The sequence below is a fragment of the Panthera tigris genome, chromosome B3 (assembly GCF_018350195.1).
Source record: "Panthera tigris isolate Pti1 chromosome B3, P.tigris_Pti1_mat1.1, whole genome shotgun sequence".
Taxonomy (NCBI): Eukaryota; Metazoa; Chordata; class Mammalia; order Carnivora; family Felidae; genus Panthera; species Panthera tigris.
Window position 1 is genome coordinate 24,824,983 of NC_056665.1, and position 13,479 is coordinate 24,838,461.

General features: G+C 43.6%; 1 protein-coding gene across 3 annotated transcripts in view; it reads right to left on the minus strand.

The window, feature by feature from the left end:
- Positions 1-324: 324 nt before the first annotated feature.
- ATP10A (ATPase phospholipid transporting 10A (putative)) overlaps positions 325-13,479 on the minus strand; it is a 184,672-nt gene continuing 171,517 nt past the window's right edge. For 2 of the 3 annotated variants that reach the window (XM_042988299.1, XM_042988301.1), the window contains 7 exons: positions 11,843-11,919; positions 8,691-8,816; positions 4,866-5,066; positions 2,207-2,287; positions 2,026-2,130; positions 1,357-1,544; positions 325-1,188 (listed from right to left, as the gene is read on the minus strand). In XM_042988299.1, coding sequence (XP_042844233.1) covers positions 570-1,188; positions 1,357-1,544; positions 2,026-2,130; positions 2,207-2,287; positions 4,866-5,066; positions 8,691-8,816; positions 11,843-11,919 — 1,397 coding nt within the window. In that variant the 3' untranslated portion in view covers positions 325-569. The remainder of the gene's footprint in view (positions 1,189-1,356; positions 1,545-2,025; positions 2,131-2,206; positions 2,288-4,865; positions 5,067-8,690; positions 8,817-11,842; positions 11,920-13,479) is intronic. The other variant, XM_042988300.1, reaches the window with a different exon arrangement.

Genomic DNA, 13,479 nt, shown 5'->3' on the forward strand with positions numbered 1-13,479 from the left:
GTAGACTTCAATGTTAGGATGAACTCCACGCATGAATTCTTTCTTTCCTTTTTCTGGGTGAAGCAGAGCCCAGCTCTCCCAGGTTGGTGGAGGCAGGGCAAAGGAACAAGGACAAAGACAGAGAAGCTGCATTCTTGTCCCATCATCTCCCCTCACTACTGGCCATACCCACCTGGGATTCACTGAGCTCACACACACATTTTCAAGTGGGGAAAACCAAGGTCATGCATGTTGAAGAAATTCAATCATATTGCATTTTCTTATAAAATGAGATGAAAAAATAAATCTAAACACACTTTTCAAGTGTTTCTTTTCTTTAAATTTTTATATATGTTAAATCTCTTATTTTCCTTTTCAACATATTCTACTTAGAACTTTTAAAAAATAAATTTTCTTTTTGGTACCTTTCATTTCCTGTGTTAGCCTTGGAAACATAAAATACATCTCACTAGAACTCTTCTGTGCAAAATAATAAACATAAATAATATTAACATCTAAGTTATATAAAAAGAGGCCATTTCAAGGTTTTCACTGCTACTGCCATCAGCTGTAGTCCCTGGAAGATGCTCCTAGAAATAGTTGGTGGTCTGCCCATTTAAGCCACACAGATCCTGGTCTGGCTGAGGCGGGTTAGGCAAAAATTCACTGTCCCTCTTGTCCATCTGTAAACTACTTCGAGAGAACTGTAAGACACTTCCTAGCCCATTGACCAGCGAGAGGGGGGAAATCCAGTTGAATGAGCTGAAGTTGGGCAGGTTGAAAATGGACGACAGGGAGGCTGCCCTGCTGGTGCTGGTGGGTTTCATCTTGGAGTCCCCAGGATACCCTTCCAGGATAGCCTCCCTTGGCATGGAGGACCCTGGGGACTGACTGCTCAGTCCTTCTAGCAGAATGTCCTCCCTTAAAGGCACATTCATGTCAACCACATTGGGCTCCCCACGAGCTTCTGGGGAGCAGGCTGGCCGCTGCATATGCCAAGATGCCTGTGAGATGCAGTCCCGGGAGAGAGATCCAGAGGTACTGATTCTCCTCTGTTCAGACGATTCAGTTCTGGGTTCTCCTGGGAGGTGTCCCTGAGCAAAGGTCTCTTTGGGAGCAATGAGTTTCTTGGGGGACCTCTTGGCCATCTGGCGCCCCAGCTGAAGTTGGGTGGGGAAAAGGCTCCCCTGCATGGCTTTGAAAAACAATCTGGAAAGAGCATATAAAAAACAGTTATCCGTGAATAGAGCTTTTGAGTTTTCTGAGACTTGCACAATGTAAAAACACTGAGAATGTTTATATATTCTGAGATATATAAAGCCTGAGAATGCTATAGAGCTCACTTAGGACTTGAGGGACACTGTCCCTTATACCCACCTGGGAAGCAATGCAGCAACAGGTGCTATGAGACAAGTCAAGTAAAATACGGGGTCGCCCAGTAATGTTTGCATAGTCCAATAAGGATTGGATGGAGGATAACACGTTGCACAAGAAGCATTGTAAATCAAAGCCACAGTGAAAAATAAAAGGATACTGAAGCCACAAGCTATCCAGTTGAGCCAGGTCTAAAGGGAAAAGAGAAAGACAGGACTTTTATTTCAATAAAAATGCACTGGTCAACTGTGAGCGGGTAGATGTTCTAAGGGTTTAGCAAAAACACAGGTCTTTGGCACAGACAGCCAGGAGGCCTTGATGAGGCTGCCTTCAGCATCTATGGACCAGCTGGGACACAGGGAGATGGAAGTCAGGGATATGAATGAAAGGAGAGGGGGAAAGGGGGTGGGACATGAGGTAGAGGAGGAGGGGAGAGAGGGCAGGAAGGAGCTTAATGCTGCCCAGGTGAAGTGTTTGTGTCAGGATGCAGCAGTTCCCACACCAGGGGCTCCATACACATGGCAGGCCCACATATTTGTTTTCCTTCTCCACAGTGAGGCTAGCTTTGTAGTAACCTGTCTGCTCAGAAACCTTCTAGATGTCATGGAATCTGCCTGGGAGTGTGGGGCCCGCAGCATCAGCACCCTTTGGGATCATGTCCACAGCACTTACCCAGGTCTTGGTTTCAATACCAAGGTGCAAGAGGAAGGTGAACAGCGCGATTGCTGTTATGGGGGTCCCCCAGGTAAACACATCTGTGTCTGAGTCATAGTAGGCCTGAAAGACAGCAGTGTCCTGTGTCTGTGGGTCACTGGATGAAGCTGATAAGAAAGGCTGCCAGGTGTCAACTTACCAGGTAAGGAATGAAAAAGCAAACCAGGCTCTGGAAGGCAGCATCAGCCATGTTTAACCAGAAGGTACGTGGCCGATATTCCTGAGACACAAAAACAAGCACAGATTACAGGGAAGTGTACATCTCTTCAAATGATGTTTTTCAGTAGCTACAGGGCCTATAGATATCACCCTAGGGCAATTTGCTAATTCAGGACTTTTGGTGCTTGAGGTCCCAGAGGGCTGAGGAAAAAACACAACGCAAACATCTGCAGAGGCATCCAACTGAGTCAATCACTGAGAGCATCTGTATACAAGACCAGCTACAGTAGTTCTAGGCCAACAACAGACAGATAAAACCATTTTCTAAAGCCTATGGGGAGCATTTTCCTAGGGTAGACACGGCAGCTCAAATTCTGGACGTCTTGCTCCAACTTGAGTCCTTCTACTCCTACTTTGTCAGGGTTTTGCACCCTTTGTTGGTGGGTCTCTTAGAATGTTTCTTAAAAGTGTCTTTTAAAATTGTATCATGGATGTATTTAATGTTAAAATAAAAAAGCTGTACACTGGGGCACCTGGGTGGCTCAGTCAGTTAAGCGTCCAACTTCGGCTCAGGTCATGATCTCATGGTTCGTGAGTTTGAGCCCCATGTCAGGCTCTGAGAGCCTGGAGCCTGCTTTAGAGTCTGTGTCTCCCTCTCTCCCTGCCCCTCCCCTGCTGGTGCTATCTCTCTCTTTCTCTCTCAAAAATAAACAAACATTTAAAAAAATTAAATAAAAAAAGCTGTACACTGAGGGCAAAAATGACCTTGATGTGGACTGATCAAGCTTTCCTTAACTGGGGAACAAAATGTGTACTGGACTCTGAGTTCCTGAGCAACTGGGGCTGGTACTGGCCTGCAGGAAATGTAGATTGGACTGAATGAGCATTTACTGAGCAGTTAAGAAAGTGCTGGCTAGGCCCTTCCTTCAGTTCCCTAGTTCCACAGGACAAACTCCCTGTGTCTGGTTCCCTAGGCCAGCCTCAGCTGAGGCTGAGCTGAGGATAAGAGGCCCAGCTGAGCACAGGAATTTCTCCACTGACAGGCAACTAGCAAAGGCCCTCCTCATTGGCCAGACCCTCAGTAGCTCCTACCCTGCAGCCCAACCCCCTCTCCTCCTCCCCACCCCCACAGCTGCCTAAGAGGGAACTCAGTGTCAATGAGGGTGATCAGGGGAGTCAACTCAAAAGTAAACAAATTCTAAATTAGAGACTGTTGTAGTTGTAAGAGATAGGGAGGATACATATGCATACATATGATGATTCCAACTAGCAAAGAGAAGCACTTAGAGGGCCTGAGTTATTTATTTTTATATGAAATTTATTGTCAAATTGGTTTCCATACAACACCCAGTGCTCATCCCAACAGGTGACCTCCTCAATGCCCATCACCCACCTTCCCTTCCCCCCAAACCCCCATCAACCCTCAGTTTGTTCTCAATATTTAAGAGTCTCTTATGGTTTGCCTCCTTCCCTTTCTGTAACTTTTTCCCCCCCTTCCCCTTCCCCCGGTTGAGTTTCTCAGGACCCACATATGAATGAAAACATATGGTATCTGTCTTTCTCTGCCTGGCTTATTTCACTTAGCATAACACTATCCAGTTGCATCCACATTGCTACAAATGGCCAGATTTCATTCTTTCTCATTGCCAAGTAGTATTCCATTGTATATATAAACCACATCGTCTTTATCCATTTGTCAGTTGATGGACATTTAGGTACTTTCTATAATTTTAGAGGGCTTTAAATGCTGGGAGGACTAGCTGGTAATTAGCAGTCAATCTATGTGGTGTATTGATGTAAACATGTATTTATATCTGTTTGAATTCACTTATTCTCTCAATGTTTTCTCCATGGGTTTATCTTCTGGTTAAGTCCCATTCAAAATAAATCACACTGTGGATGGGGGATAGGAGGTTGTTTTAGAAAAATCCCGGCTCTGGGGCATCTGGGTGGTTCAGTGGGTTAAGTGTCTGACTTCGCCTTAGGTCACAATCTCATGGTTTGTGGGTTTGAGCCCTGCATTGGGCTCTGTGCTGACAGCTCATTGGGCTCTGTGCTGACAGCTCAGAGCCTGGAGCCTGCTTCAGATTCTGTGTCTCCCTCTCCCTCTGCCCCTCCCCTGCTTGTGTTGTCTCTCTCAAAGATAAATAAATGTTTAAAAAAAAAAGATTAAAAAAAAAAAAAAAAGAAAAATCCCTGCTCAGGAGTCAGCCACCTGGCCCTGACTTCAACTCCAAGTGGATTTTCCTTGAGTTCCTGGAGATTCTTGGTGTAGAGACAGTTTTCACCTCACTCTACTTTTTCTTTAAAGCTCCCTCTTTTTTTTTTTTTTTTAGCTTTATTGAGGTAAATTGATACACAAAACCTGCACACATTTAATATATACATCTTGATGGGTTTGGACATATGCATACACCAGTATACTGTCACTCCAACCAATAACCTCACTCTACTTAATGTACGGCACAATCAAGTAGATAGAATCCATTTTTTCATCCCACTGGTCATTTTCCACAATTTTAACAATTTCTCCCAGGGTGTCCAGTTAAAGGGAGGTGTGAAGACTTGCACTTTCTGTAAGGTGAACATGGGGAGTGGGAGGGCCAAGATAGGAAGCGGGTACAGGAAGGGTCCCTTACCTCCATGTTCTGACCACTCTTGTAGAGCTGTGGTTCAGTCAGCAGCACATCAGCTGGCACATCCTTGTCCAGCACCCCAGTCACAAGCTGGGGAAGTGACGAGAAGAGCAGATTAAAGAAGATCAGATACCACTGGTCAATCATAGCAGATGCAGAGAAGCCACAGTAAAACTGGAACCAAAACAGGAGGCCCACAAACATCTGAAATCAAGAAAGGAAGAATGGGGATAAGCAATTCTTAGCTGTCCCTGCAGATTCTCATCCAAGGGATCTAAGAGTTTTGCAAAATTTGACTAACAAGATTAAACTTATTGACAACAATTTCCTCCAAAGATAGCCGTAACATTGTTGCTCTGTCTCTCCCTCCTCATTTCTTTGAGTATGAAGGACCAGCAATGGGAGATGAGAATTCCCAAGCAGAGCCCATGGAGAGAGGACACTGGTACCAGCCTGTGAGAAATGCAGATTGGATGGAACAAGCATTTACTGAGCACTTATGAAAGTGCTGGTTAGGCCTTTCCTGACAGTCCCTTAACTCCACAGGACAAATTCCTTATATCTTGTTCCTAAGGCCAGCCGAGATAAAGTCCAGCTGAGTAGAAGAATTCCTCATAAAGGTCCAGCAGGGTCTAGGGTTGCTCACATTTCAAAAGGTTCAGCTGTGTTCTTCACCCATTGCAGCTTCTTCCCTAGCACCTCTCCTCTGTGATAGTAAACTAAACCTACTTGTGTTACATCCCAGATCTTGCCGCTGTCTTTAGTCACAAACATTTTCTGATGAAGAACAGTGGGAAATCATTGATTCCCATGGCAAAGAGGACACACAGGAACATGGCAGAAGTCGGTAATGCTACCAACATTGGTGCCTTGACCAAGTCCTGATATCCACCAGGCACTCTGCTGGCAGGTGAGCTGTAGTTATTATCACTGGTTCTTACAGCTACCCCCCACTTTGCCGAATAGTAAAGTGAAGACCAGGGAGCTTGAACAGCCTCTTCAAGTCCATGCTCAGTAGAAGTTGGGTGGATCTCTTCCCACTATCACTGAACATCAGTGGGTTGAGTGTATTTACATGACAGCATGGCAATTTAGTGATGGCAAAGCATTTACACTTATAAGTTGTACACTTATCAATTTGGCACAGATCATTTAACCCCTTTCTGCTTCAGTGTCCTTGTCCATGAAATGGGCATCCCAATGGTACTTAGCTATGGGTTGTTGTAAGGATTAATGAACTTATGCATTTAAAGTACTCACAAGAGCTCCTTGTGAGTACTATAGGTACTCACTTATGGTTTGTACAGTTTGCAGTACAGTTATTTCCTTAGCCTCAAGCAGGGCCAGCGTGTTTACACCATTTAGAGAAAAGGAAACTCAAGTCCAGCATGTTAAATGACTTAACTATGGTCATTGTATGAGTAATAAACCCAACTTGTTCAGCCACTTGTGGGTCTGGGCCTGGAGGGTATGGACACTCCCAGGATAGAACATGGTGGAAGAACATTCTCTGCTGGGAACCACAGGTAATGGCCTGGGTTTTAGTTCTGGAGCTGTCACTGTCTCTTTCTGACCTTGACTCAGTCACTTACCTTCTCTGAGCTTTGGTTCCTGGACCTGAAAATGGCTTGCTCTGAAGATCAGAAAGAAATGACACGTTTCCTCCAAGTCTTGTTTCAGTCTATGACCTAATGCAACTTTTCCCTTCCACACTGAAAACTAACAAACTTGGATTTTTCATTGACTTTCTTCCATTCTCACTCCGACTGTTGACTTTCACCCACCCCCATAGGCTCAGCCTACTGAGTCATCAATGAGCAACTGGAGTCAGGAGAAAGAGGAGGAAAAGTACTTAAATAATTGAGATTTTTTTTTCCCCTGTAGTACCAAAAAGACTTCTTCCCAAACTACTGTTGCTATGGAAACTTTCCTTCTCTCCTAAAACTAATGACTTTCTCACTTTGGGAGGCAGGGTGATTTTCCTTGCACTTCTCAACTAGATTAAGTGCTTGTTAACAGAGGCCCTGCATCTTATGTGGAATAAAGACAAGTACCCCCTCCTTCTTTCATTCCCTCCAGGAGGACAGATTCATTACGGCAGGCAGAAGGCTGTGCTCATTCAGGTAGCCACTCTGGCACTCATTTGCAACTAAAATGTTGAATTTCTTCCCCTCAGTCTGCGAAATTTTCATGAGGAATTACAGAGAATAGACCTCAACTCTCATATTTTGCTTTTAGAAAACAATCAGAAAAATCCCTAGGAAGCAAAAAAACTTGCTCAAGATTGCATAAGTAATTAATGACAGAAAGAGAGCTAGGGTTCCATCTGCCCAGCCCCACTCATCTGTACTCAAGCACCCATTCACCTCTTTGGGAACTGAGAACCTCTAAATTTGCAACTATATGCGTGGAGACCTCAGCTCTGGGGATGCAATGCTAGCATGGCACAGACTTCCTTGGACAGAATCCTAGGCAGAACCTAATCTGAATTAATTTCCAGGACCCAACCTACCAATCAGACATGCCCTGACTGGTCCTGAGTATCTGTATTCATTTTGCTAGAAGACATTTTGAAAATGGATGAGGGTGAGGGGGCAAGAGGGTTGGGAAAGATAGGTAGGTCTAAATCTCCAGAACAAACAAGAACAAGAGGCATACCGGTGGCAGTTTAGACTTAGTATGATTTTTAAGTGGAATTAATGGGAAAGAAATAAGAAATATATCTTTTCATTTATTGTGTATTTTATTCTTTTTCAGAAGAGTACAGGATGACCTTGACATTGGAATTGTGGTATCCAATGTGATAGATTTGTGGGACTACCCTGAAAGATCACTTACACCAAGAGTTTATTTTGTCTGTTTATACATTCAGCCACAAGCTATTAGAGACAAGAGCAACACATACCCACTCAGCAACTTCTTAGCAAAATGTCTATCCCTCACCTACAAGAAGGGCAGGGTTCAGAAATGGCCATGCATCCATTCTGGAGGGCTATGGAGAAAGACGCTTGTCTGCCAAGGTCATAGTAATAAAAGAACTAAGAATTAAACATTAGGATCAACATGAAATGGAGAAAGGCCCTGGATTAGAGCCTCTGGAGAGAGAACTGTCATCAGCCAACCTGGGTATGACCCAACTGGAGCGTCAACTACAGACTGAGCTGGCCAGAAGGGGGCATGTCTGCCCTGCCAGCACAGAAGACAGTGTGGCAAGACCCTGCTGGTGGCCCTGTTCCTCGGGCCCTAAGCTTGCATTCTGACTAGGGGACTGGCACACTGGCCCAGTGTGGGTATGTTTTAACAGAGGCTGTTCAATATTGGAATCACAGCATGACTAAGTCCTGTCATTCTGATTCCAGGACTGCCAATACACTCCTACTTGTCACTGGATTTCCTGACTGCTCTAGAGTGAGCAATGATCAGAGGACTCCTGTCTGTGGATACCTCAGCAGTCTGCTCCTGAGAAACACATTAACAGAGTGGTTAAGAGTTGGGAGCCAGATGAACTGGGGTTAAATGCTGCCTTGACTACTCACTAGCTGTGTGACCTTGTGCAAACAAGTGGACATTCTTGTTTGATCCACCTGTTTCCACAACTTACCCCCTTACAGGTGCAGTTACCCTCATGTGCCTGTGAGTTAGACTCCTGAGCCTATAGGGTGCAAGCCCAGGCCAGGCCTGGGGGAAGTTCACAAAGGCTGAGGAGGATGGAACCGACAGGAAGCCTTGGGATGGCCAGTGGGCCACATTCAGGTGATGGTCCAATAAATCTCAGCTAAGGCTTTTTGAATTCAAAAACTCTAGAAACCAGAAGTGTCAAATACCTACTGTATTTTTGTAGAAGAAGTACAGCACCATGTTGGCAAGTCGGGAATAGCACCAATGTCCATGAACAATTAAGAGTCTCTCAAGGTATCGGAATCTCGGCACTGCAAAGTCACTGGCCATCACTGCCTTGAAAGGGAGAGAAGTCCCTGTTATTGTTGACACCTTATTCCACCTAAGGTCTGTCATATCTTCCTCAAATACAAGGCAAACATGCATGGAGAAATCCAGTTTCAAACACAAATGTACATGTGACTGGCCAAGGCTCACTTTACCAGGATTTCCCTTATTATCTCCTTCAGTTAAAAAAAAAAAAAAATCAATCTCAACAAGCACTCTAGTTCAGGGATATCACTTTATAGAAGTCATTTAAGATTTAAAATATATGTAATTGATTTTTACAAGGTTTTGTTTTCCCATGCTTTTTTTAACAAGCAAAAAACAAAAACAAAAGCCCAGAGATGTACACAGCTTCTCTGCTATTCTCCACTCTCTGATGTTTTATTCATATTAGGATCTCAACCCAGAGATGAACCAAAGCTGCCCCTTTTGTATGCATCCTGGCAGTTGACCATCCGGATAGGTATGTTTTGGGTCCTTCTCCTCAGGAGCCACAGGTGATAAGCAAGGCCAAGCCTATGGCTCTGCAGGCCTTCACATAATCCAGTCCCAGAAAGCCACTAAAGGGCAATGGGTGTCCACTCCACCCAGAAGACAGTGGGGGAAAGCAGGTTTCCTCCATGGACAGGAAAGATGACTGGGGGTGGAAGCTTCCTCTCACTTCACTCAGCATCATGCTCTATACAATTAAACTGGGCCAGACAAATGCCATCAAAATTATATCTTTTGTACCCAGAATAACTTAGACCCCACCATATAATGTATTTTTCTATGTGGGAAAAAAGAGTTAAAGAAAATATCAGGAAAAGATAGATTTCTGCTTATCTTTGAAGGATTGTTCTATACAAAAATGTCAGTCTGCTTCATTTATTTCCCTATAGTCAAATAACTCCTAGAAAATAGTAGATCACACTTGATGTGGTCTTCTGTGGATCAGAATAATGTAATTATACATGACAGAAAAGTGAGAAGCCTTAGAATGTCTGCTTTCTGAATCAAAAGTTAAGGATTTCAAAGCAAATACTGTTTCTATACCTCTTTCTGTCATCACTGGGGTTTGGAGGGCTTTGTGTATTCCTCTCCAGACTTCTGACACTCCTTCCTGCCTCCAAATCTAGGCCCCAAACCCACTGTTTGTCCCTCTGTCAAGGTGGATCCCAGCTAGGTTAGATCCTCCATGCAGAAACTAGTGTTTCTCTTTGATGGCATTTATTACAATTGTGACTATTTGTGAACATTTAAAATATGTATCTGTCTTCCCAGCTTTTTTCTGGACATCCCATGAGAGCCAGGATAGTAGAGGTTGTGATCACCTTGAATTCTGAGTTCTGAGTCAGTGCTTGGCCCCATGAAGTGATCAATAAACATGGGGAACTAGATGACCCCATGAAGACCAAGCTTCTTGGAGATGCAGGATCTCCTTTGTCCAATTGGGATAGCTTCTCCCATCATGCTCTATACAATTAAAGTAACTGGGCCAGACAAATGCCCAGTTGGCTAATCTGGGAAGCTCCAAACACTCTCACTCATTCTCAATCTGCTCAGATGCCTAGTGTCACTGTTACCACAGCATCCCACAAAGTCTATCTTCCAAAGGGCTCACCTTTACTTACTGGACTAAAGTGAAAGCGGGTAAATATTCCCTGGGAACCTGAGCACTTAGAACAGTAAGAAAAGGTATCAGGACTTATTGTCATCTTACTTAATGCATCCTTAATAAGAAGTGTGGCTTTAAATAAATGCAAAAGTGTCCAGCAACATCCTACCTGGAAGTTATGCCCACTCAAAGCTTTGTCTCAGTATGTGCCCTATGGCTTGGCTGTTCCCATCACTTCTCACATGATTTCAGTCATGGATCTCTCTGGCCCCTGCCTTGAGGAAGTGAGTAGTGGTGGCAGCTCAGTCTCTTCCCCATCCAAAAACCTGACCATATTTCACACAAAATGTATTTACTTAGTGTATTTCTCTTGCATATACTATTTATGGGCACTGCCCTGGTCAGCTTTTCACTATAGAAAACCGATGCAATGGTGGCGATAATGAAAACATCAAAATGAACCAACTATTATGATTATGTTTATCAATTCACCACCCTAACCTCTTCCCCTGGGCACACAGCACTAAAAGGCAGGGATGGAACCAACCCTGGGCTGCATTTTTAGTTTCATGGAAGAATTAAAACCACACAAGTAACATAGCACAGTGACTGAGGTCAGATGAGAGCAGGAGAGTAAGGCATGTGCTGAGATTGGGCCAAGAGGGAACTACTATGTTTCTAGCTCAGGACTTTCCAACTTACTATTATTTGCATTTCAGGTAAGGAAATTAAGGAGTTCTGCACAGACCTGGCACATATTAAGTGTTCAATGAATAATTACTGATTGCATCAATGAATGAATCAACCAATGACTAAATGGTGACCAACATCTGGATTTTTAGGAGAAGAAAACACGATAGATTGTTCTCTAAAGTCTCCACCAAGTTAAAAAAAAATGTCATGATTCAAAGTTAATCAAATGTTGGAAATTGTTGTGATACTACATCCAGAAGAAAGTTATTTTTAATTAACTCAGTTGTTCAACATAAAAATCACATGTTGAGAACCAACATAGTGACAAATGAAAAAGGCACAGACTAATTTTCATGTGAGTCAAGATGGCTACTTTCAATTTTTATAATGATACCAGGTTCCAACTGTCCTACAGCAGATTCATTTTTTCAAATGGTTATCTCTAATGTTAAGGAACAGCAAAACATGCCCTCCAAGGATGAGCCATAAATAGCCACAGCGGTGATGACTCACCTTGCCTTACTCTGTTCCACTTATTTCACAAAAATATACTTATAGACATAGGCAAAGTTTTTACTGCTTCATAAACATGAAGGACTAGCCATCTTCCACCTTATCATCTACTACTGGCTTACAACCATCATGTTTTATTAAAGGCCAACCCTTTAGCTTACTTGACAAAGTTCATAGCAAGGTATGTCAGTGGGCCACTTGGACACATAGGACAGTCCTGATTGGTCTTTACCTGCATGCCCTCCTGGCCCGAGATTCCCACACCCACATCTGCCACCTGGATCATGCTGACATCATTGGCTCCATCTCCTAGAAACAGCACAGGCAGGAAGAATCATTTGAGTTGAGGTGCACAGAATCAAATGGCTTGATGGATCTTCATGGGGTCCCTATTGGGCTGAGTCCTGTGAAAGGGTCATGGGGATGAGTGAGGAAGAGGCAGTACAGAGTTTGCCCAGGAAATTGAGTTAAGCAGTCAGAAAAAAACATGGTGTGAGGTTTGGAACTTCCTGTCACATCAAAAGATGTTTCAGAAAGCAGGCTCGCATGGTAACCATTTTACTTGTATTTGCTCTACATTATTGGCTCACATACCTATACAGAGAGCCCTTAACACGGTGCGGTGTCTGGCACAATAAAGATGGTATCATCACCATTATTATTACTTACTGAACTCTAGCCTTTATCACATGTAGAATATATCAATCAAGTCTATTCTAATTCATACTAACAGGAGTGGCTTTCTGAACTGAACAAAGGAGGTTAAATTCTGCCCAGCAAACTGTAGAGTTCTTTTTGTACACTGATTACCAGCAAGTTTATTAGCTATTGTGCTTGCCCTTAGGCCCTTTAAAGATGTAATAAAGAAGAACTTCTATTTGTTCAGTCAAGCTGCTGATGGTTAGAAAATGGTTAGGAACATAAAACATAGGTTAGAGGTCTCATCATCTTCAGGGAAAAGCAAGCAGAGACTTAAAGTCTTTGTCACTAAGCGACAATGGCCATTCTTGGAATGGGGCAATAGAAGGGCCCAAATCCCAGAGTACCTCCCAAGTTTCAAATGTGCAAAAAGTGCAGACATACAAGTTGGAGTGATTCATAATGTGGCTATAGGATATCTGTGTCCTATGATTTTCCTGTTCTTTATTGTGCTGGCCCAACATGAGTGATCAGTCAATATTTGTCACACTGAAATTCTGTGAAGTAGTAACAATCTTTGCAGCTTCTCCCACAATGTCCCAATCAAAGTGAGATATGGTAGGTAATAATGTTCTCTACATTATTAACTGCTAGACACCTGGGACTAGGTGCCATCAATGCTTTCACTCATGGTCAAAGAAATGAGCCAAAGTTCTGATGGGTCATTACTTTCCCTTTTTCCTTTGAGATTCTATTTTGTTTTTTCTTTTCTTTGTAACCAACCAAGACTCTACCTCCATTTTTCAAAAATGAATACCATACACCAGTGATTCAGTGACTGATCCAGGCAGTGATTAAGCTTTGAAAATGTGGTTTACTCATTTGTGTCTTACACCAACCTTACCAGGAGGTATGGTCCTCATGTCACCGCTGAGAGTTGCTCAGAGAAGCCTGCACCCAGCCTGCACACTCCTCAGCACCTACAAAACTTGCTCAGGGAGATCTGAAGGCCACTCCAGACACATGGGGGCAAAGGTGGTACTGAGACAGCCTCCTTTGGAAGGGGTCTACCCATGGAGACTTCCCACAGCCTGGACCAGGGAGTCACAGCTAAACATGTATACACATCTATGCTCATCTCACTCCCCTTAGTGGTTACCACAGCCCTCAAGATGTACAGAGCTGTCTCCATGACAACCACACTAAGGCCCCCCGACCTCAGACCCAGAC